This window comes from Cervus canadensis, chromosome 24 (genome assembly GCF_019320065.1).
Source record: "Cervus canadensis isolate Bull #8, Minnesota chromosome 24, ASM1932006v1, whole genome shotgun sequence".
Classification (NCBI taxonomy): domain Eukaryota; kingdom Metazoa; phylum Chordata; class Mammalia; order Artiodactyla; family Cervidae; genus Cervus; species Cervus canadensis.
In genome coordinates, this window is record NC_057409.1 from 7,726,672 (window position 1) to 7,749,877 (window position 23,206).

General features: G+C 35.9%; 1 protein-coding gene across 1 annotated transcript in view; it reads left to right on the forward strand.

Annotated features, from left to right (window-relative positions):
* The window catches only part of CLIC4 (chloride intracellular channel 4), a 69,531-nt gene extending 47,305 nt beyond the window's left edge, over positions 1 to 22,226 (forward strand). Inside the window, exons 3-6 of the mRNA XM_043444725.1 lie at positions 2,343 to 2,468; positions 9,577 to 9,683; positions 20,300 to 20,481; positions 21,656 to 22,226. Of these exons, the coding sequence (XP_043300660.1) occupies positions 2,343 to 2,468; positions 9,577 to 9,683; positions 20,300 to 20,481; positions 21,656 to 21,820 (580 nt within the window). The 3' untranslated portion in view covers positions 21,821 to 22,226. The remainder of the gene's footprint in view (positions 1 to 2,342; positions 2,469 to 9,576; positions 9,684 to 20,299; positions 20,482 to 21,655) is intronic.
* Positions 22,227 to 23,206: the final 980 nt, after the last annotated feature.

Consider the following 23,206-nt stretch of genomic DNA (forward strand, 5'->3'; position numbering starts at 1 on the left):
TCTTTGAAGCAATGCGTTAATTTTTTTAAGTTTTTAATGTTCATCTTCTTAATTATGAGAGTTCTCAAACATATACAAAAATGAATCAACTTCCTCATAACTTCAGTTCTATTAACAAGGTTTTGCTTCCGTTTGCTTTGTCCCCCCCTTTTTTTTCTTCCCTGAAATATTTCAAAGCGCACCCCAGGAATACTGTCATTTCATCTCTATTTATTTCATTGTATATCTCCAAACAATAATGACATTTCTTTACCTAACCACAATGCCATTATAATATCTAGTTCCCAGTGTATAATCCAGTTTCCCTGTTGTTTAGTCACTCAGTCATGTCCGACTCTTTTGCAACGCCATGGACTGTAGCCCCCAGTCACCTCTGTCCATGGAATTTTCCAGGCAAGAATACTGGAGTGGGTTGTCATTTCCTCCTCCAGGGGATCTTCCTTGAGACCCAGGGACCAAACCCACAGCTTCTACCATATCTCCTGCATTACAGGTGGATTCTTTACCGCTGAGCCACTGGAGAGGTTCCCCGCCCCAGTTTGCTTAGTTGTCTCCAAAATATTTTCTCTTTCACTGGTTTGTTCAAATTAGGATTCAAACAAATTAAACTCATATTTGGTTGTTATGTCTCATAAATTTTTCTTAATCTATAATAATCCCTTCTAACTCCCATTTGTGGCTTTTTGTCCTTCTGTCATTGACTGGTGAAAATCCAATTAGTTGAACTGTAGATTGCCCCAAATTCTAGATTTGGCTGACTGCTTCCTTGTGGTATCACTTAACTTTGTCCTGTAATGCCTCATGTTTCCTATAAATGAACTTTTTGGTCACAGGACCCCTTTATTCTTTTAAATTACTGAAGACCTCAAAGAGCTTTCAGTTAATATTGATTTTACTATATTAGCAATTAAAGTGAGGAATAAAATTTAAAATTTCTATTTAAAGTTAGAAATTTAAAATAATTATTTACTAATTCATTTAAGTAGAATAATCATGAACTCATTGTCATCACAGTTTTTAATTAAAAATAACTTTATTTTCCAAAATTAGTGAGAAGAGTGGCATTGTTTTATATTTTTGTACATATCTAATGACTGCCTTAATAGAAGACAGATTCTTATATCTGCTTCTGTATTTGTTACTTTGTGATATCACCAAGTAACCTGTGGAAAACTCCACTATACAACATGAGAGTGAAAAAGCTACATGATGTCTTTGTATTATTGGAGTGGTTTTGACCTCATGGACTATCTGATGAAAAAGTGAAAGTTGCTCAGTCGTGTCCGACTCTTTGCGACCCTATGGGCTACACAGTCCATGGAATTCTCCAGTCCAGAACACTGAAGTGGGCAGCCACTCCCTCTCCAGGGGACCCTGGTTCCCTAGATGACAGACTGAGAGACAGCTGCCCTAGGAGGCTTGATTGGTAAGAATGCTTTTAGGTGGTGATGTGTGCTTAATGTTTTATCATTAGGATGCACACCATATCTGGTCACGCATGTTGGGCTTAGTTGAGGCATTTTGCTTTTTAATAGGGCAACATACCAGTTTTGCCATTTTTATTAGTGTTCTGTGTATTTTCAGTTTTTCCTAATAGGAGGAGAATGTCTTCATTCTTTAATTTTGAATTTCTTTGATAATTGGGTTTGTGGACATTTTTCCATATGTTCACTTATCTGTTGCTTATCAATTTATTTTGACCCATACCTATTAGAATTTTTGAATTTGGACAAAGTCCTTCTTATTACTGTCATATTTTTCCATTCTGTGTTGCCTTTTATCTTTGTTTATGCTCTCTTTTATATATTAAAGTATTTTGATACTAGTCAAATCTTTTGATTTTTTTCCATCAAGTCTGGACTTGGAAAATGGAAAGGAAGTAACACCTGAATTTGAAATGTTATGGAAAAGGATTGTGGGAATCAGCTACTCCTCTCCCTTATTTAAAAAATAAAAGGCCTAGAGAAGTTATAGTTTGTCCATCTTTATACAGTAAGTTGATGCCAGGGTCTAGACTAGAGACTGACTTTCCCAAGTCGTCTTCCCCTCATTCTGTCTCCATTTCTAATAAGTACCTCAGTTAAATTTGAAACATGAATGAAGGACTTTGTAATTAAAATCAAAGATTTAAAATTTTCTTATCATAAATTATATGCTTTGTGGAGGTTTGCCTCTTACTAGAGTACTGTTGCAGCTATTATACTTAGTGGAAAAAGTATATTTTTTCTTATTCATTTTTATATACTTCAAAATTTAGAATCACTCTGAGAATGTGAAGTATTGTTGCCTTCTTTAGTTAGAGTTAAAAATGATCTGATGTTGACCACTGTTTTGCCTAACAGGAAGCCTGCAGACCTGCAGAACTTGGCTCCGGGGACCCACCCACCATTTATAACTTTCAACAATGAGGTCAAAACGGATGTAAATAAGATTGAAGAATTCCTTGAAGAAGTCTTATGCCCCCCCAAGTGAGTATCCAAGAAAATATGCCTGGAAATAGTGCTGTCTTTTTAAAGCTTTGTCTTATCCGGCCCTTAGAGATATTTCTATTCATTGTACTTAAGTTAAATTGTCACAGAATTAAGTTGGAATTACTAGGACTTCTCTTCATTCATTATAATGCTACACAGATGTCAGAATTGGCTGCTGGCTAGGCCAGTGAGCCATACTAAGAAAGGTAGGAATCGGGTTAAGCTGGAGAATACATGGTGTTTGGGATATGTGAGACAGGTCAGGAAAGACTGATTATTTGAGGTCCCAAAATGAGAGTGAAATTTAAGGATAAGAAGAGATGGGGAAAGACCTACTCACATTGAACCCAGCCAGAATGTCTAAGCAGGAGTGTGGTACAGGTTGCTGGGAGATTTCCTATCAGGCCATTTTAAAGGTAATTTTCTGAAGCTACTACCCAAGGGCATTAACTTTTTAGACTGTGTCCCTGGGATTCCATTTTTATGTATATATTTCTTAGAGGTGTTCTAGATACCCTGGTCCTGCATATTAGCCCACGTGGTAAATGATTTTAAAATACTCAACTATTGCCTATAATGTGAGATGTAGTTGAGAAATAAATGTACTGTAATGACAGTTACTTAAATTGCAACAATGCAGGTTTGCATCATAATGTAATCTTCGCATAGATTCAAAGCCTTTTAGGCTTTTCCAGTTTCATTATCCTGAAAACCAGGTGTCTTTTTTTTTGGGCCCAAGCTTTTTCTTGTTAGTTGTCCTTACTCTCCACACATACAGATAAATTTCCCTGGAATGAGATTACTGAGTTAGAGAGTTCTAAAATAATAGTTACTCAGTATTCATTCCTTCATTCACTGGTTTATTCTGCAAACAGTTACTGGGCAACAAAGCTCTATGGATACAATATGAGATAGTTCCTGCTCTCTAGAGGTGCAGTTGAATAAGGACAGATAGTGGTGCTATGGGAAGGTGAGTGGAATCAGGAAAGGCTTTAGAGAAAGAGATAATATTTGAATTAAGCTATAATTGAAAAAAAAAGATTGGCATTCCACAGGTGAGTGCAAAGATGACAGACGTTCTAGGCAGAAAAATAATTTTGAATAAACTGTTTCTTTGGAGGACCTGAGGATGTGACTGCAGCATAGCGTGCAGGGTTGAAGATGGTAGGCAAGAAGGCCGCCAGGAGGTACATGAATAATGACACCCCTGTCTGCAACTAGTTCATCTTCAGTTAGGAACAGAATTGCCCTCTATTCAGCAATCTTACACTAAGCTTAAAATTTCATTTTCTTAATCCTATATTCTAAAGTTTATCCTCTGCTTTCCTGTCTTTCTGAGAACCTCAAACTTCTTTTATCTCTGTTTTCCAAGAGTCCTAACCTATCTTCCATCCCTAGTAAAGTTTCTGTAGACCAATATCTATAAAACTATGTTTGACTTTTCCTCCAGAACATGTATATAGTTAGAATACTGATAAACTAAAACTAAGATCTTTATAAAATAGAAACTGAAGATTTATATACATCAGTAATGAACTATTATGAACATTCATTCAAATAACTGTTGAGAGAAAATGGAACCTGCCAGACCTCTTTTTATTCTTTTTATGTATGTGTATATATATATATATGTATGTATGTATGTATATCTTACCCTTTTCATTTTTAAAGTCAGTCAGCTGTGAGGAAAGTTCCATATTTGCTAGTTTATCCTCAGATGCTAGTGAAAGTAGTCTTTCTCTCATAACTGTAGATTATTGTATCAACACTAAATTATAAATAGAGAAACAGTTTGAATGACATTCATTCTCTGGGAGGGAAACTGTATATTGTTTCAAATCATAGTCTGAAAAGTTTCTTGTGTAAATCCTTCCAAGGATATTTACGTTTTTGAAGTCAGTATGCTGATAACATTATATACCATTTCAGTAAAATGGGGATATTTCTACATATTCTCTCCTAAACTTATTCAACAATGTCAGCAATAACAATAACAAATTTCATTATTCTTATTTTTTCTAAGAGGGAATACATATTAAGTAATAATATTAAAGTTATTAATAAATAATAATAGCTTCATAATAAATATTAATGGAGCTAATATTAAAATATTCTAATTTTTTGGCATCCAGGACTCTCTAAGACATCATAGCATTTTTAATTTGATTTGGACTTTGAAAATAAACATTTTCACTTTTTTTTTGGCCACATTTTGTGGCTTGTGGGATTTTAATTCCCCAATCAGGGAATGAATCTGGGTGCTCAGCAGTGAGAGCAGAGTCCTAACCACTGGACCACCAGGGAATTTCTTCACTTTGTTTTTTATATATAGAAAATTTAGCTTCATTTCGTTTGGGCATATTTAAAGAGATACTCTAAGCAGAGATGATCTTTTCGTTTAAATAATTTAATTTAAAACTTTGGAGATCTTTCTGTTTTAAAGGGTTCTTAATCTGCTAAATTCTCTCTGTGGTTAATTTTCCTTGTTTTTATGTTGATGTTTCTGATGGCTCAGATGGTTAAAGAATCTGCCTGCAATTCGGGAGACCTGGGTTCAACCCCTGGGTAGGGACGATCCCCTGGAGCAGGGAATGGCAACCCACTCCAGTATTCTTGCCTAGAGAATCCCATGGACAGAGGAGACTGTCAGGCTACATACAGTCTATGGGGTTGCAAAGAGTCGGACACAACTGACTGACTAACAACTTTGACTTTATATTCTGAAGAGAGTTTCTAAATAAAGTTTAAAATTTTACTTTAAATAGAAGAGAGTATTTTTTATGTTACCAATGCCTCTGCTGTTATTAACATTCAAGTGCTAATTATGTGCCATGCACTGTCCATTGTGGAGTATTTTGTGGAGTATCTCAATCCTCTCCAAGACTTTATGGAAAAACTGAAGATGAGTAATCAAAATAATTTGTCCAAGGTTTCACAGTTAATGGTGGCAGAGTTGGCGTGTGCATACTGCATGCTAAGTCGCTTCAGTTGTGTCCGACTTTGTGAGACCCCATGGACTGTAGCCTGCCAGACTCCTTTGTCCATGGGAATTCTCCAGGCAAGAATACTAGAGTGGGTTGCTGTCCCTCCTCCAGGGGATCTTCCCAACCCAGGGATTGAACCTGCTTCTCTTATGTCTCCTGCATTGACAGGAGGGTTCTTTACCACCAGCGCCACCTGGGCAGAGTTGGCATACTTACTTTGAAAGCTAGATCTTTTTGCCTTCAAAACCCTATGTTTCCTCTTACTTCTGTTTTTCATTTGGTTGAGTTTGACTTTTGTTAAAGGTAAACTGTGAGTCTTTAATTGGAATTGTGCTTTAGTGAGTACAAAATTGAAGGGTAGCTCAAGTTTAGAGGAAGGGTAGGATAGAAAGCAAAGGGAGTTTGTTTTACTGTGATGACCACGTGAGACTGAAAGTGGTTGTCCAACTTAATTTAGTGAATCCTTTTTAAAAAGTAGGGGAGGTTTAATTTCTGATGAGTTTTTGTTTATATGCATGGGAGCAGCATGTTTGGATTGAGAGTACTTTGCCCTTAGTGGATTCTGTAACCCGTAATGTGAAATACTGATCAAACAGCATGTTCTCTGTCACACAGACTTGCTTTTAGAGGATGAGAGAGAGAGAAGGAAGTGGGATCATCACATGCATTCTTTTCCCTTTCCTCTGTTCTAGGGCAGTCAGGGATCAGCCTTTTCTCTAGGATGAGGTCTTAGCTGATCCTATTCACACTGATTGTAAGCCTTGTTTCCAGGTAGGAGGAGGAGAAAAGGCAGAAGAGTTGTATAAGCTGGTGAACCAGAATCCAGCATTTCTAATAACATGTTTTTGGCATTTGATGACTGAGAACAGAGGGGTTTTTATGTGAGCATTTCTAATTTAATCATGACAAATATAAGCTATTTTAGAGTTGTTTAGAATTTAGAGACTGATGAAAAGCTAAAATCAAGGAGCTTTTGCTAGTCTAAGTAACTATAGGTTTTAACGGAGAAGCTGTCTTCTCTTCTGGGGTATTTTTTTTTTCAGTTTCCCCCTTGCTTGAAAGAAGGAACTACTTTGCCACCCCCCACCCCCACCCCCACCAAAAGCTTTTAAAAAACTTTGAAATTTGGATTTTTAACTGAAGCAGGCTTGTATACTTGGCCAACTTACTGATAAAAGGAGAGAAGGTAAAAAAAAAAAAAAAAAAAAAAAGGAGAGAAGGATAGAGGAAGATAGATAATTTTGGAGAAAAGTTCTATAAACTGTTGTTAAGCCTTTTCTCTTTCTCTCTTTTTTTTTTTTTTAAGAGAAATAACAATGAAACTTACAGGAATGAATTTACAGGAATAATTTAATAGACTTGTATAACCACACTTTATTCTCACATTAACACAAGAAAGGAGAAAATGTCTGAGATCTTTCTTAAAGGATGGAATTATTCTTAGCTAGTCTACCATAAATACTAGTCAGTGATGTGATACAGGATGTAATAAAGGACTGATCGTAAAGTCTCAGTGCCCTGGATGTGCGTGTCTGTTCTGTGGTTGACACATAGCCTTTTATTAATCATTTACTTTTGTTTTGTTAAATGTTAAAGTAAATGTTCATAATAGTTGAAAAGTATTGCTTAATCAAGCAGTTTGCCAAAACTACTACTAATGAATTATTAAAATCCAGTGTTTGGGGGAAATGCAAAAAAGTTGACAACTGATTTTGGACCTAATGGTTTAGAATTTGATTTATCTTTTTGAACTTGATCTGTAATAAAAACAACAACACTGGACTTGGGGACAGGAGATGTGAGTTTGATGATACTTTTAATAAGTCCAATGATTTGGGATAACTATGTAAGTTTTTTGGAATATAATTTCCTCTTAGCAAATTGAGAGATTTAGGTTGAGTGGTCTCTTGTACCTATATTATTGTGTGCATTAAATTAATAATACAAGTTTAATTGTTTGTCTTGGAGAAGAATAGGGCATGTTTTAGAGAACAGTAGTTTTTGTTTTTTTAAACAGTTGTAATAGTATCTGTTTCCATGTAATAAAGGATACACTGATTGCAAGTCCTACATTTTTACCTGCTCATTAAAATAGGTCTCTGGTAAGTATGATTCTGTGTGTTCGTCTTTATAACCCCAGTACCTAGTACAACTTCTGACACATAGTAGATACCTAATTATTAGAATAAGTCAATATATGCATAAAATGAATATGTAAATAATCTATAATTCAAATCTACTTCCTTATAAGTTACTTTGAGAATTATGAAGTTTACTTCATTAGAAAAAGTAGGTACTCTTAAATATTGGTTGGGGAATAGAAGAATAAATTTGGAAACTTGGCTAGAGGAAGACATAGGTGTACTGAAGAGGCGTTTTTGTTCCTTGCACTATATTTTCTTTGGAATGAGTCAATGAAGGTACTGTATTATAAGTGGTGGAAATATTTAAACTACAGGCTGGTTATTTTCATAGTCAAGGGAAATCCAGGGATGTTGAAGCTGGAATTAACTGTTTCAGCTCAGGTAGGGGGCGGAGGGAAAGAGAGAGAGATAATAAAGTTTCCTGTAGTTAATAGGAAAAAAAACATGTTATATATGTGTATATATAAACACACACATCACACACACATATAATATGCATATACATACACTCAGGTGAAATTTATTTACTGTAATCATTCACTGAAAAACTCATTATGTAGTTACTATAACTTCTAATTATAAAGAACCTTTTAAGCTTAAAAATAGATATTAAAAAGGAAATAACTTGAGCATATAGGTATTTAATATATATTTTATATTTTCCTTCCCAGTATAGTACTATGTCTAGTTTAGAAGATATCTTTTCTTGAATTTAAAATGGTAAACATAAAAAATATGAATATAAAAACTAGCCTGAAACTACAACTTGCAACTGGACTAAATTTTTTCCCTAAAAATTTTTCATTTTTAGTTTAAAGAAAAGTGGTAAGAAAGCATCTTAAAATGCATGAATAAATCTGAATAACTAGTTCAATGTAAGATTTTTTTTCTGTAGTTTTACTGCCCCAGTCCATTTTCCAGGGAAGTTTTGCAGGGCTTTTAAGAAAAGATCAATCTTTCCTAAAGTGGTGCTAAGAGTCTGAATTTCTCTAGTCCTGGCTCCTTGGAGTTGCTGCAAACTCTACTGAAGGGAAAAGTAAAGAATTGGGCTTTTTCACGTGTGTTTTCTAATTTAAGGAAGAAATAAAAATTAAGTATATGTGTTGAAATTTGAGTATATAAAATACACGTGTGTATGTCTTTTTAAAAAAGCTGTTGTGTCATGAAATGTCTCTTCTCAAAGTAGAAAGACTTTGTAATAACACAACAGAGCACTTGTTAGCAAAATTCCAATGTCTTATTTTTCTCTTGCTTGGTGTCACCCTTACAAGTATTTCGTGTATGGAAGTTGTGGAAAATCCTGAGTGTGGGGCTAAAGTGAATGATCGGCCTCCTGCTGTTTTGTCCTTGACCTAAATTTGGCCAGTCTAGATTCTTTTCCTACTGCCACGGTTCTGTGGTACTGTTGTGCACGGCTGGCTCGGTGCATGGCATACCAAAGATGTCTCTTTGGCATTCCTATCTGAGAAAGCGCTACAGTTGAAATGTGGCTAGTGCAACTGAGGAAATGAGTTTTAACTTTATTATGATTAATTTAGATTCCTATTTGGATAGGCACAAGTCACTAATGGCTACCATATTGGACAATTCAGATATGTAATATTTCCATCAGCACAGAAAGTTCTTTTGGACAGCTCTGCTCTAGAGTTCGCTTACTAAGACGCCCATTGACTTGGCACCATTCTCTGAACAAGTAGACTGTTTTCCCAGCATTTTAATTTATAAAATGGAGATGGGGTGCGGATGCCCTTTGGATGCCAAGAATATTAATATGTGAACAAAAGCACTGTGCAGAACTTTGTTTCCTAAGGAAAAAGCACATCTTAAAAAATTCTGTGGAAAACTGATGATGGCATTTCTTAGAGTAATAACTGTTAAAAGATGTCTAGTAACTGCTAGCACAATGGTTTGATTGAGAGGATTTATGCAAATGTCTCTTTGGAGGCTGTATAATCCATTATTACATTTTTCATTTAGGTACTTAAAGCTTTCACCAAAACACCCAGAATCAAATACTGCTGGAATGGACATCTTTGCCAAATTCTCTGCATATATCAAGAATTCAAGGCCAGAGGCTAATGAAGGTAAAAAAAAAAAAACCCAAGTGGTTGAATTAGCAGTGTAGAACCAGTCCCTCCTACCTACCCCCCAGAAAACCTCCAAAACAAAACAAAAACAGGAACAAAGATCAGAAAACCCTATTATGACAGTGATTGTAAATGATTACTTTGGAGGCCGTTCCTTAAAGTATTAAAAACTAGCTTTCAGAGTTGATCGGAGATTTGATGATAAACCAGAGTAAGTCCTTAAATTGTTCTTTTTCTTTGTTTCTTGTTGATTAACTGTGCCTAGCATAAAGTGGGTGTGTGATTAAATGTTTATTGAGTGAATTTGTTCACATATTCTTCTGAGAAGTTACCATGAAGGCAGCTATACAGAAAATTACAGTGTCTCAGAAACAATGGATTGGGTGGTTGTAGTGGTTGGGATAGATTGATATAGCTTAATTTAAACTATTACTAAAGCTTTTGTTTATTGTTGGGTGCCAGGAACCTAAAGTCAGCCTGGGTGAATTTTTGTGCTAATTACCCTTATGAGCAGTTTTTGGAGTTGCTCTAAGAGAGCATTTGGACACACCAGCCTTGCAAAGGTCTCTGTATCCTAAAACTAAGGTTTTCGCTTCAAGTCCTATTTTCATGGTGAGAGTGGTTTGTGTAGTACAGATGCTACCTCCTTCTTTTATTTATTAAAAGACACTGTCTTATCATTTCATTTACCAAACTTACATATAGTAAAAGGGAAATCTCTTTGAAAGAGGTCCCATTGAATGAACCTTGTCTTAACTACACCATTCAGTCATCTCCCCTTTTCTTCTCTTTGGGATGTTAAGCATTGTTCTTTCTGCCAAAAACTATATAGAGAGAGCATTAGTGTTTAATTAAAAGTATCAGTAATTACCAAAGAGCCAATTCCTAAAGACATTATAATCCATCATAATTTTAGAGTGTTTGATAGCTTGGGTGGGGTTCTTTGGGTGGAGTTTATGGCCGCAGATGAGCAAGAATACCAAAGGGAAAAAATATCTCAGTGCCAGTTGAGCAAGAATAAACATTTAAAAAGTTGACACATTTGCCGATTTCCTTCTGTTATTTCAATGGGTAGATTTCCAAGCTATTCAGGCTTTTAAAAATTACTATTAAATTTTTAAATTGCAGCATTTTACAATTTAGTATTGAATTTCAGTGATTTCTGGAATAATATTCACTGCATGAAATCGTGTTTCTATAGGGAAGGGAAAAACTTTAGTGCTCAGGCCTGTCTTACATCTATTAAATGTGTTTCAGTAGCTGCCACAGCTAGGGAGCAATTTTCCTTAGTAATTGTCTTTTTTTGTCCGACTAATGGTTCTGTATGAGTCTCTCATACGCTCAGTAAACAGTTCACTGGAGCCCCTCCTGTCCATGGACAGTGTCTCTGCTCTGCTCTTCCTTCCTGCAGGTGGCTGTTCTCTGTACACCCAGATGTTCTTGCTGAACATCTTCTATGAATTTCTTCTATGAACTCTCTAAGTTAAAGTCATAATGTTTTTATTTCTCAGTGTGGCTGTTGGAAACTGGAGGGTGGTTGAATTTCTTTTGATGCTTGGTAAAGAGGAGAGGGAAATAAAATGTGTCTGCTTAAAAAAAAAACACTGCTTTGAGGGATGGGAATGGGGGAGGAGACTAGGGGAGAAAGTGACTCACTTAATTATAACTTTGTATTCTATTTTCCTATCAATTTGTTCCTGTCTTAAGTAGCCACCTACATGTACTGTCCTTTGAATGCTATAACCAATAAGAACAAGCGATATAATAGATTATACCGCGCATAACTTAGAAGGCCTTTTATATTAAATTACCTATTGCTAAATAAGAATTCCAGTTGCCAAGCAGCTTCTCCCCACACTGCCATGAGATTTCAGAAAACAGTATTCCACATCACTTGGAGCTTAAGGGGTCTCCCTTGTATATATTTGTTGCAGGCCTTTTATCTGTCTGTTTAGTACAATTAAATACCTTAAATAAGCCTTAATGATCTACCTCCTTATTCCCCCAAATAATCAACAACCTACATACACATCAATTGGTTTTTCATTTTACATGGTAAATTAGAGTAGGCAAGCCTTGATTGGTTTTAAAAACATATTAAATATTTCACAAAATTCAGTGTATTTGGACAATTTTAAGGCCCTTTAAGACCTACTTCATAAGGGATTAGATGTTTGGATGCCTTAGCAGTTGGGCGAGTGAAACAGAAGGGTCAAAGCTTTTATCAGGGTACAGAGTAAACAAAAAAGATTTAGAGAATAAAATAAAGGAAACATAGATAGATAAAACAAATAATTCTTTAGTAACTTGTCTAAGGTGACCGAGAGTAACTGTGTTTTCTTTTGAAACATTAAAGGAGAAATTAATGGGTAATTACTTTTATGGATGGGTTAGGTATGACCTGTCCCAGATCTCTCATGTTTTTTTAAAATTCTTTGATTTCATTAATTTATATAATTTATTAAGCTCCCAAATGTAACTCATAGATAATTTGTTAGTCTGTTGATGTTTATAATATTCTTAAGAGGTCAGTGAATTTAGCAGTGATGAAATCTGCCACTATATCCTCAGAGGCATATTCCATAATGTCCCAATTCCCATTTTTAGATGGAGGCAAGGAATTCTGTAACAGAAATTGTCTTGTTTAGTTAATGCCTTCTGCCTTGTTCTTACTCATTCACATTATACAATTCATAGAGTGAATGCATGCTTATTGAAGAAGTTAAAATAGTACAGAAATTAATAAAACTCCAGTGCCCTTTGTGAGTCACATCACATAACCTGTTCCCCAGCAGTTAGGATGTTGCCTCCTTTTTTCTATGCACACACATTGTACTTAAATGTGTATTTATGTGTGTGTGTGTGTGTGTGTGTGTGTGTACAGCAGTTGTCTTTATCGTGTATTATATGGTAGAAATACTTCCATTTCGAAGTGTAGATCTACCTCACTTTAAGAAATGCTGCTTGATATTCCATAATATGGAGTTTTTAGTTAACTATTTCGCTGCTGATAGACATTTAGATTGCCTCAAGTTTTTTCATTATGACAAACTATGCTGCCACTGATATCCTTGTGCTAGATTTCAAATAGGTCAAAAGATTTTGTTCTCCAAAGACTATTCCAGTTTATCGTCCCACCGTGAAGGTATTCATTTCCCCACACTTATGATCTTGGTGTGTTTGTGAGAGTGTTTGTTAATATTTTGATTTTTCACAATTAAATTTAAAAGATAATTTGTATAGCCTCTGTTGTACTTAGTAATTTTTTATTGAGAACTTTTGAAATACCTTCTTAGAGATACAGCATTAGTACAGTAGGGGTATTAGAGAATAATAGTGCTTGTTACTAGTTAAAGAAGACAAGGAGCTTAAACAAAAAGGGAGTTACTTTCTGATGGCCTGCTACTGCCTTCTAGTGGTTAATCTTGAGATTTTCGTCTTAACCAATTTCAAATTCCTTTGTGATGGTTTGTTTTCAAAACTTTATTATGTTTATTAAATGATGTTCTTTAGTTCTTGTTACCTCATTTTTTAGTTCTCGTTACCTCATTTTTCATTGTTATCCATTCCTTGTATTCTTACATAAAAATTGTATCAAACTAATTCATCCTTCTTTGTTTTCATTAATACACCCTTTATTCCAACATTCTTAACTATGAAAAATCACTAACACTGGTTGAGTACAGCAAGTTGGCTTCATTGCAGGTATTTTGCTAAGTCCAGAATTACAGGGCAAAAATAAACAAGAAGAAAAAAAAAAAAACAGGAAAAAAAAGAAAACAACAACAAAAAAAAAAAGAAGAAGAAAGAAAATTAAAAAAAGAAAAAAAATTACAGGGCAGCAATTGTAATGTTCTGTTAGCCTCTGAATTTTAGTGCCTTACAGCTACAAATATAAACACTGTACATTATAAACCTTGTAAATTTAGGATATTTTATTTTTCTTTTGGATACTTTTGAGAATTAATTCAGGAAAAGGATTTATTTAGAGCAGGTCAGAGATCATATACTTGCTCAGACTGGTCATGCCACTCAAGTGCCGTTTGAGACATTATTTCAGTGTTTGAATTCAGTATTATCTTCCTTGTAGACCATGATCCTGTTCATTGTAATCTGATCAAAGAACAAGTCCTTGTATCTAATGTGTATTTATTCTGTATTCACTGCTTTTGACAGAAGCATATTGAATCTTCAAAAGTGAAAGCAAGCGCTTTGAAGCATTTTATTTTTACCTCAAGATTTGACACTTATGTTTACAGCCCTGGATCTATATAAGGGCTTCCCTGATAGCTCAGTTGGTAAAGAATCCACTTGCTATGCAGGAGACCCTGTTTCGATTCCTGGGTCAGGAAGATCCACTGGATCATGTACTTGCTAACCAGTCAACTTTTTCTTACTGCCTCCTCTATGAGCCTGTGAAATTTACAATTCACTTTATAATATCAGGGAGTTGTAACAAGTCAAATTCCAAGATGTCAGATCTCCTTTCTTTGATGTTGAGAAAAGGCAAATGCTCTTCTCCTTTATCTCAGTATCTGTAAGATAGGATAATATCTGCTCTATGTCCTGTGGCTGCTCTGAGAATCAGTTCTGTTAACATGTTCATCAAGTTTTTCAACTGAAAAATAGGAAAGTAATGATTAATTGTTTTTTATTTATGAATTTTAAATGGTAATGGCAAAATAGACATCTTCAAATAAACAGAAACCAAACATTCATGTTAGCAGACTCATACTAAATGAAATACTACTAAAAGTAGCTTTTCAGGCAGAAGGAAAATGATTTCAAATGAATACCCAGAGATGTAGGAAGGAAGAGAAACCAAAAATTCATGTAAATATAATAAAGTATAAATGAATACTGTCTGTATAGAACAGTAATAACTTCTGAAATTTAAAATATGTGTCAAATTAATACAAAAAACAATAGTAGCATGTGATTGAAGTGAAGTCACTCAGTCGTGTCTGACTCTTTGCAACCCCACAGACTGTATAGTCCATGGAATTCTCCAGGCCAGAATACTGGAGTGGGTAGCCTTTCCCTTCTCCAGGGGACCTTCCCAACCTAGGGACTGAACCCAGGTATCCTGCATTACAGGCAGATTCTTTACCAGCTGAGCCACAAGGGAAACCCATGTGAGACAGGAAGGCAATTAAATACAGTTAGAGTGCTCTAGGGCTCTTCCATTATCCTGGAAATGGTAAAAGTTATAATTATGCTTTAGTAAGTCAAGGAAACATTCTAGCCAAAAAGATGTGTAATACACGAGTAGAGGGAGAAATGAATAATAATTTTTTTTTAAAATTCAAAAGAAGGCAAGAAAGAAGAGAACAAGAATAGGTTAATAGAAAACAAATGTATGATAGCAATTCTAAACCAAAGTTTGTTCAGATGTAAATGATTCAGATACTCCCAAGTAGAAAACAAAATATGCTAACAGGATTAAAAATAGTTGTTTATGTACAAGAAGAAATACTCCCCCTTCACACACATTTGAAATACACACAGATAGATAGACAGACCGATCATCAGACCCAGGAAAGTTGAATGTAACAGTGTAAATACTAACCAGAAAGATGGTAAAGCTATATAGACATTGCACAAAGTAGACTTTGAGGAAAGAAGCATTACTAGAGATAATGAAACATGTTTCAGAATGATTTAAAAAGATCAACCTACCAGGAAAATAAAATAACTCTAGATTTATATTTATAAATAAATTAACTACCCTGGCCTGGAGAATTCCATGGACTGTATAGTCCATGGGATCACAGAGTCGGACGTGACTGAGCAACTTTCACTTTCACCCTCAAAATATATAAACCAGATTGACAGAGCTAAAAGAGAAATAAACTAATCCACAGTCTTAGTGGGAGATCTTAACTGACTCCTTTAGTAACTATTAGAATCTGCCAAAAAGAAAAATTCAGTGAGAATGTAGAAGAATTGAATAAGACAGTGAACAAGTTTAATCTCACTGATACTATAAATTTAATCTCACAGTGCCCCAAAACTGCAGAATATACCCTTGTTTTTCAAATGCACATGGAACACAAAATTGACTGTAAAACTGATGTGTGTGTGTGCTTAGTCGCCCAGTTATGTCTGACTCTTTGTGACCACATGGACTACAGCCTGCCAGGCTCTGTCCATGGGGATTCTCCAGGTGAGAATACTGGAGTGGGTTGCCATGCCCTTCTCGAGGGGATCTTCCCAACCAAGGAACTGGACCCAGGTCTCCCACATTGCAGATTGTTTGCTATCTGAGCCACTCAGTTCAGTTCAGTTCAGTTCAGTTCAGTTGCTCAGTCGTGTCTGACTCTGTGACCCCATGAACTGCAGCATGCAGGCCTCCCTATCCATCACCAACTCCTGCATGTCCATTAAGTCGGTGATGTCATCCAACCGTCTCATCCTCTGTCACCCCCTTCTTTTCCCACCTTCAGTCTTTCCCAGCATCAAGGTCTTTTCCAGTGAGTCAGTTCTTCACATCAGGTGGCCAACGTATTGGAGTTTCAGCTTCAGCCTCAGGCCTTCCAATGAACACTCGGGACTGATTTCCTTTAGGATGGACAGATTGGATCTCCTTGCAGTCCAAGGGACTCTCAAGAGTCTTCTCCAACACCACAGTTCAAAAGCATCAATTATTGGGCACTCAGCTTCCTTTATAGTCCAACTCTCAGATCCATACATGACCACTGGAAAAACCATAGCCTTGACTAGATGGACCTTTGTTGACAAAGTAATGTCTCTGCTTTTTAATATGCTGTCTACGTTGGTCATAACTTTTCTGCCAAGGAGCAAGCATCTTAATTTCATGGCTGCAGTCACCATCTGCAGTGATTTTGGAGCCCCCAAAAATAGTCTGTCACTGTTTCCATTGTTTCCCCATCTATTTGCCATGAAGTGATGGGACCAGATGCCATGATCTTAGTTTTCAGAATGTTGAGCTTTAATCCAACTTTTTCACTCTCCTTTCTCACTTTCATCAAGAGGCTGTTTAGTCCTTCTTCACTTGCTGCCATAAGGGTGGTGTCATCTGCATATCTGAGGTTATTGATATTTCTCCCGGCAAGCTTGATTCCATCTTGTGTTTTATCCAGCCCAGTGTTTCTCGTGATGTACTCTGCATATAAGTTAAATAAACAGGGTGACAATGTACAGCCTTGACTTACTCCTTTCCCAATTTGGAACCAGTCTGTTGTTCCTTGTCCAGTTCTATCTGTTCCTTCCTGATCTGCATACAGATCTCTCAAGAGGCAGGTCAGGTGGTCTGGTATTCTGAGCCACTAGGGAAGCCCATAAAGCTGAACCATAAAGCAAATCTGAAAAATTTTCCAAAAGAAATTTGTATCATATCAACCACAAAGAAAATAAGCTAGATATTGGTAGCAAAAGTACAGCTAGAAAATTTCTACATGTTTGAAAAATAAGCAGTGTATTTCTGAATAATCCATGGGTTGAAGAATAACATGATGAAAATATACCACTTCTAAATTTATATGCTATCATTTGGGCTTCCCAGGTGGTGCTAGTGGTAAAGAATCCACCTGCCAGTGCAGGAGACACAAGAGATGCAGGTTCAATCCCTGGGTTGGGAAGATCCCCTGGAGTAGGGAGTGGCCACCCATTCTGGTATTCTTGTCTGGAAAATTCTGTGGACAGAGGAGCCTGGCAGGCTACAGTGTGTGGGGCCATAAAGAGTCTGACAAAACTGAGTGTACATACACACACACACATATACACACACAGAGCTTTGTTTAGAGGAAAATTTATAGCTCTAAATGCATATATTAGAAAAAAAGAAGAGCTAAAAATTGGTAACCTTAAAGTATCCACTTCAGGGATTTAGTTAGATCAGCAAATTAAACCCAAGAAAGTAGAAGGAATGAGATACTCAAAGAGTAGAATTTTATGAAATAGAAAACAACTAGGAGAGGATTAGCAAAGCTAAAAGTTCTTTGAAAAGTATAAGAAAACTGATGAATTCTTGACAGGAAAAATCAAGGTAAGTAAAAGAAGGTAATAACCAATATTAGCAATGAAAGGGAATTACTACAGATCTTACATTTAAATGATTTGGGGAGGATGTTATGAAAATGTTTATGTTTATATATTTGAAAACACTATTGCATAAATTTACACAGAGTACCATGTAAGAAAATTGTTACAAGAAGTGATGCAAGATGTGAATTGTCTTATATCTATAATTAAAAACTGTCTCACAAAGATGGCTTCTCTGATGAACTCTTCTAAGTATTTGGGGAAGATGTAACATCAGTCTTACATATATTCTTCCAGGAAACAGAAAAGAGGATATACTTCCCAGCTTGCCTTTTGAGGTCAAACGAAACAAAAACATCAAAAGGAAGGAGTCTTTCAGGCCAGTCTCTCTCAAACATAGTCATAAAAGGCTAAAACAAAATATGCCAGATCCAGCAATATGATAAATACATATGATAAATACATATAACCAAGTTGAGTTTAATTCAGGAATGGAAGATTGGACATTCAAAAAAATCTATTCAAATTGTCACAATAATAGACTACAAGAGAAAAATTATGATATTATTTCAATTTATGCAGAAAAAGTACTTGATAAAATTTAGTACTTATTAAAATGTTTATTTTTTAAAAGTACAAACTATATATAGCAAGGAATTTCCTTAATCTGACAGAGAATCCACAGAAAAGTCAGACTTAATAGAGGAATAGTGAAAGATTTCCTCTTCAAACCGAGACTAGAAAACAATGCTATTGTCACCACTTCTATTTAGCATTGGATTGTTGGTTATGACCAGTATAATAGGCAAGAAAAAGTAATGAGTCATATGAGACTTGTGAAAGAAGGGATAAATTTGTCATTATTCTTAATATAATCGAAAATGTGGAAAATCCAAAGTAATCTACAGACAAACCCTAAGAATTAAAAAAAAAGTGAATTATCAGAGTGACTGCATATGAGGCTATTATAAAAATCAGTTTTATCTGTGCCTGCTAGCAAGAAGCAATAGAAAATGTGATAAAAATATTTATACAATAAAAAATATCAGATATTTAGGAATAAATGTAACAACAATGGACAAGACTTCTACATAGAAAACATAGAAGAAATCTCTTTTAATTTCGTAAAATTGAATAAAATTTAAAAAAATCATAGATTGGGACACTCAAAATTATAAAGATTCCAGTTCTCAAATTGGAGTTGTGTTGAATTTATAAATCATTCAAAAGTTCAACAGTTTGTGTGTGTGCGTGCTTACACACATGTAAATTAACATGCTAATTCTATAGTTTATTAGGGATATGTAAGGAGCCAGGAATAGCCAAGATGATCTTGAAGAAAGATTTGTTTGAAAACTTATACTGCCTAATATCAGGATGTGTTGTAAAGGTACAGTAGCTAAAACTGTGGTATTAACAGAAGGATAGACAAATAGAACAATAAAACAGAATACAGAGTCAGAAAACATCCCTGTCTCACACTATACACAATCAATTCTAAGTGGATTAGAGATATAAATATACTTGGTAAAATATCTTCTAGAATATAATGGACAATAGCTTCATAATTTGGGTTTAGGTAACCAAGGCAACCACAGCCTTGTCTAACTCAGTAAAACTAAGCCATGCTGTGTGGAGCCACCCAAGATGGACGGTCATGGTGGAGAGGTCTGACAGAATGTGGTCCACTGGAGAAGGGAATGGCAAACCACTTCAGTATTCTTGCCTTGAGAACCCCATCAGTAGGAAAAGGCAAAATGATAGGATGGCTGGATGGCATCACCGACTCGATGGACATGAGTTTGAGTTAAACTCTGGGAGTTGGTGATGGACAGGGAGGCCTGGTATGCTGCGATTCATGGGGTCGCAGAGTCAGGCACGACTGAGCGACTGAACTGACTGAACTGAACTAAACACGTTTCATGGATATAAATCCAAACATTTTTATAGGAGCAGGATTTAAAATTGAGGGCAAGAATCTCAGTCTCAGCAAGACTTTCTTCCCTAGATTTGAAATAACAGGTTTGTCTTTTTAACCCTTTTTTTTTTTTCCCGGTTTAGACATCAACTGTGTTGGGCCACGGTGTGTTTGTATATGGGGCATTTAGTTATTAAAAAATGTTTATAGATGACACTATCTGAAATTATCATACTTGTTTTTATATTTATCTGTAAATTTGTCTCATCTCTTTCCCGCAAGTGAATAAATAAGCTCCTGGAGAGTAGGAACCTTGTCTGTTTTGTACCCCAGTGTCAGAGAGACCAGTTACTGACTGAAGGAGTAACACTTCTAGACTTTGGGGATTGGGTGATTTTCCTTCTTATAGCATTTCCATCTTTCTTTCTTTCTTTTTTTTTTTTCTTTTTTCATTTATTTTTATTAGCTGGAGGCTAATTACTTTACAATATTGTGGCGGTTTTTGCCATACATTGACATGAATCAGCCATGGATTTACATGTGTTCCCCATCCTGATCCCCCCTCCCACCTCCCTCCCCATCCCATCCCTCTGGGTCTTCCCAGTGCACCAGCCCTGAGCACTTGTCTCATGCATCCAACCTGGGCTGGCGATCTGTTTCACACTTGATAACATTTCCATCTTTCTTTCAGCTTTGGAGCGGGGTCTCTTGAAAACACTGCAGAAACTAGATGAATATCTGAATTCTCCCCTCCCTGATGAAATTGATGAGAATAGTATGGAGGACATCAAGTTTTCTACACGTAAATTTCTGGATGGCAATGAAATGACTCTAGCTGACTGCAACCTGCTGCCCAAGCTGCACATTGTCAAGGTAGGCCTGCAGGATGTGGGGTCACGTTGCTATTAAACCTGATAACTTTTTAAGAAGACAGGACTCCCCCTGTGTGTAAAACTTGGCTGATATTCTGACAGTCACAATTTAGAACCTCCAAACAGTGTAACTTAATGTTGTCTAGGCAATAGGTGAAACACCCTAAGGTGTATTAAATGGAAAATTGTGTATTAAAATCAATGCCTATGCGAAATGGAAAATTTTTTTCTATGACTGCATAAAAATTCAAGGTAACTTTAAAGTGGTTGCTACACTGACATACAGCATCAAACTTTGTTCTTTGATCACCTGGCTTTTTCTTTTCAAGGCAGAAAATATTTATTGAGCATTTATTGTGTGAATACATTTACTGGGCTTCCCAGGTAACACTAGTGGGGAGACATAAGAGACATGGGTTCAGTCCCTGAGTTGGAAAGATCCCCTGAAGGAGGGCACAGCAACCCACTCCAGTATTCTTGCCTGGACAATCCTATGGACAGGCGAGCCTGGTGGGCTATGGTCCACAGGGTCGCAAAAAGTCAGACTCGACTGGGCGACTGACACAGGTGACAGTGTGTGAAACACTGTGCTCTGAAGGTCAAGGTCAAGAAAAACAGGTCGCAACTCGTGTGTATGTTTGCAGCGATGTCTTTTTCAATCCATCTCTCAGAATAATGGAAATAAAAACAAGAATAAACAAATGGGACCTACCTAAACTCAAAAACTTTTGCACAGCAAAGGAAACAAACAAAATGAAAAGACAACCCACAGATTGGGAGAAAATATTTGCAAACGATGTGACTGACAGGAGATTAGGCTCCAAAATTTACAAACATCTCATGATTTTTAACAACATCAGAACAACCCAATCAAAAAATGGGCTGAAGACCTAGACTAGTGTGTATGTTTTAAAGTATTTATCCAGTGATTTCGCTTGACTGTTTCTATTGTTGGTAAAGGCAGGCATTTGCAGTCACCACCACACTTCTGAATCTCTGGTATAGTTTACAGTCCTTGTCATTATTTTAAATGTCTAGTTATAATGAAGGGGAGAGACTTCAAGTAGAGGCAGTTTTGAGAGGCTCACAGAATTAATTTGCCCTAAAATCAGATACATGTCTGGTTTATAAGACATGGCATATAAACATTAACGTTTGATCTCTTTGTATTTCAGGTGGTGGCGAAAAAATACCGCAACTTTGATATTCCAAAAGGAATGACTGGCATCTGGAGATACCTAACCAATGCCTACAGTAGGGATGAGTTCACCAACACCTGCCCCAGCGATAAGGAGGTTGAAATAGCATACAGTGATGTAGCCAAAAGACTTACCAAGTAAAGGAGCACTTACGAGAGAAATGTCTCCACATCTTCCCCTGACTAAGAACACACTTTTCCTAACAGACTGCTCCTCTTCCTAGAAAGTAGAAACTTTATTTGGCACGAACATGCAGTTATTCCACATTAGGATAAAGGATAGACAAGGTATAGTAGCTGTCTTGAAATATATATACTCTCTAAGCAGTATTATTTTAAAATTCCTTTACCCTGCCTATATCCCCTAGCCCATATCCTCCTTTCCTTCAATTTGGAGACACTCCATCACAGACTTTCACTTTAAAGGTAGTTTGCCATCTCTCTGGAGCCTTCATCACTGGAGTCCATTCACTGTGTATCGATGACAGAACTTTTGAGGTGCACTGTTCAACTGTTAAAATAGTAACCATAAAAAAATAAAAAAAATAGTAACCGTGACCCCTTCAGTCAGGCCCAAACTGGTGCATAATGCATGGTACAAGGAATATTTATGTATTTTGGGAGTTTTATAATATTTAGTAAGAGTATATGAAAGGATTGCTACTGTATCAAAATATTCTCTTTCAGTTTAGTCTATCCTGGATATGTACTAAAGGATGTTACCACCTGAGAAGAGTGCTTTTATAGAAAGTCAGTGCAGATTTTGTTATTTTACTTTGTACATGGGTTTTTACTTTTGCCTAAAAGCATTTTTCTTTCATACTAACGATAACATCTGACACTACTTAGAAGCTGAAAATTTAAAGGGAAGGATGGTATTTTCAAGATCTTCTCAAGCATATATGTATTTTGTCCAGTGCCATTCATTTGGAACATTTTTCATTTCTTCCTTTATTTTAAAAGTGCTCTTTTTTAAGGTAAACATCAGCCTTGCTGTCTATAGATCTTTTGAGCAACACTACGTAAACTGTTATTTAGTTCATTTAGCTCTAGCAGTACAGTGATTAGTAATATAAAAGTTAACCTAAGGAATATAGCATGGGTTTGTCAAAATATCAGGCATATTTAATGTGGATAATCTAGAGTGCAGTATAAATCCTATATTAAAAATAAGATAAAACAAGTTATTATTCCACCCCATTTACTGGTAGACATCAGGTAGAGGATGGGTTTGTCAAAATATCAGGCATATTTAATGTGGATAATCTAGAGTGCAGTATAAATCCTATATTAAAAATAAGATAAAACAAGTTATTATTCTACCCCATTTACTGGTAGACATCAGGTAGAGGATGGTTCACTCCTTTTGGACTAAATTATAGTTGTGATGGTGACTTCATATTTACTGCAGTTTTGCCTAATCTCAATCATTGCATTTCCTTCAATTAAATTTTTCTGGAGCTACATTGAGGAATAGCACTCTGCATGTTTGTTTCTTAAACTGAAGTCCTAAACCAGGAATTTTTTT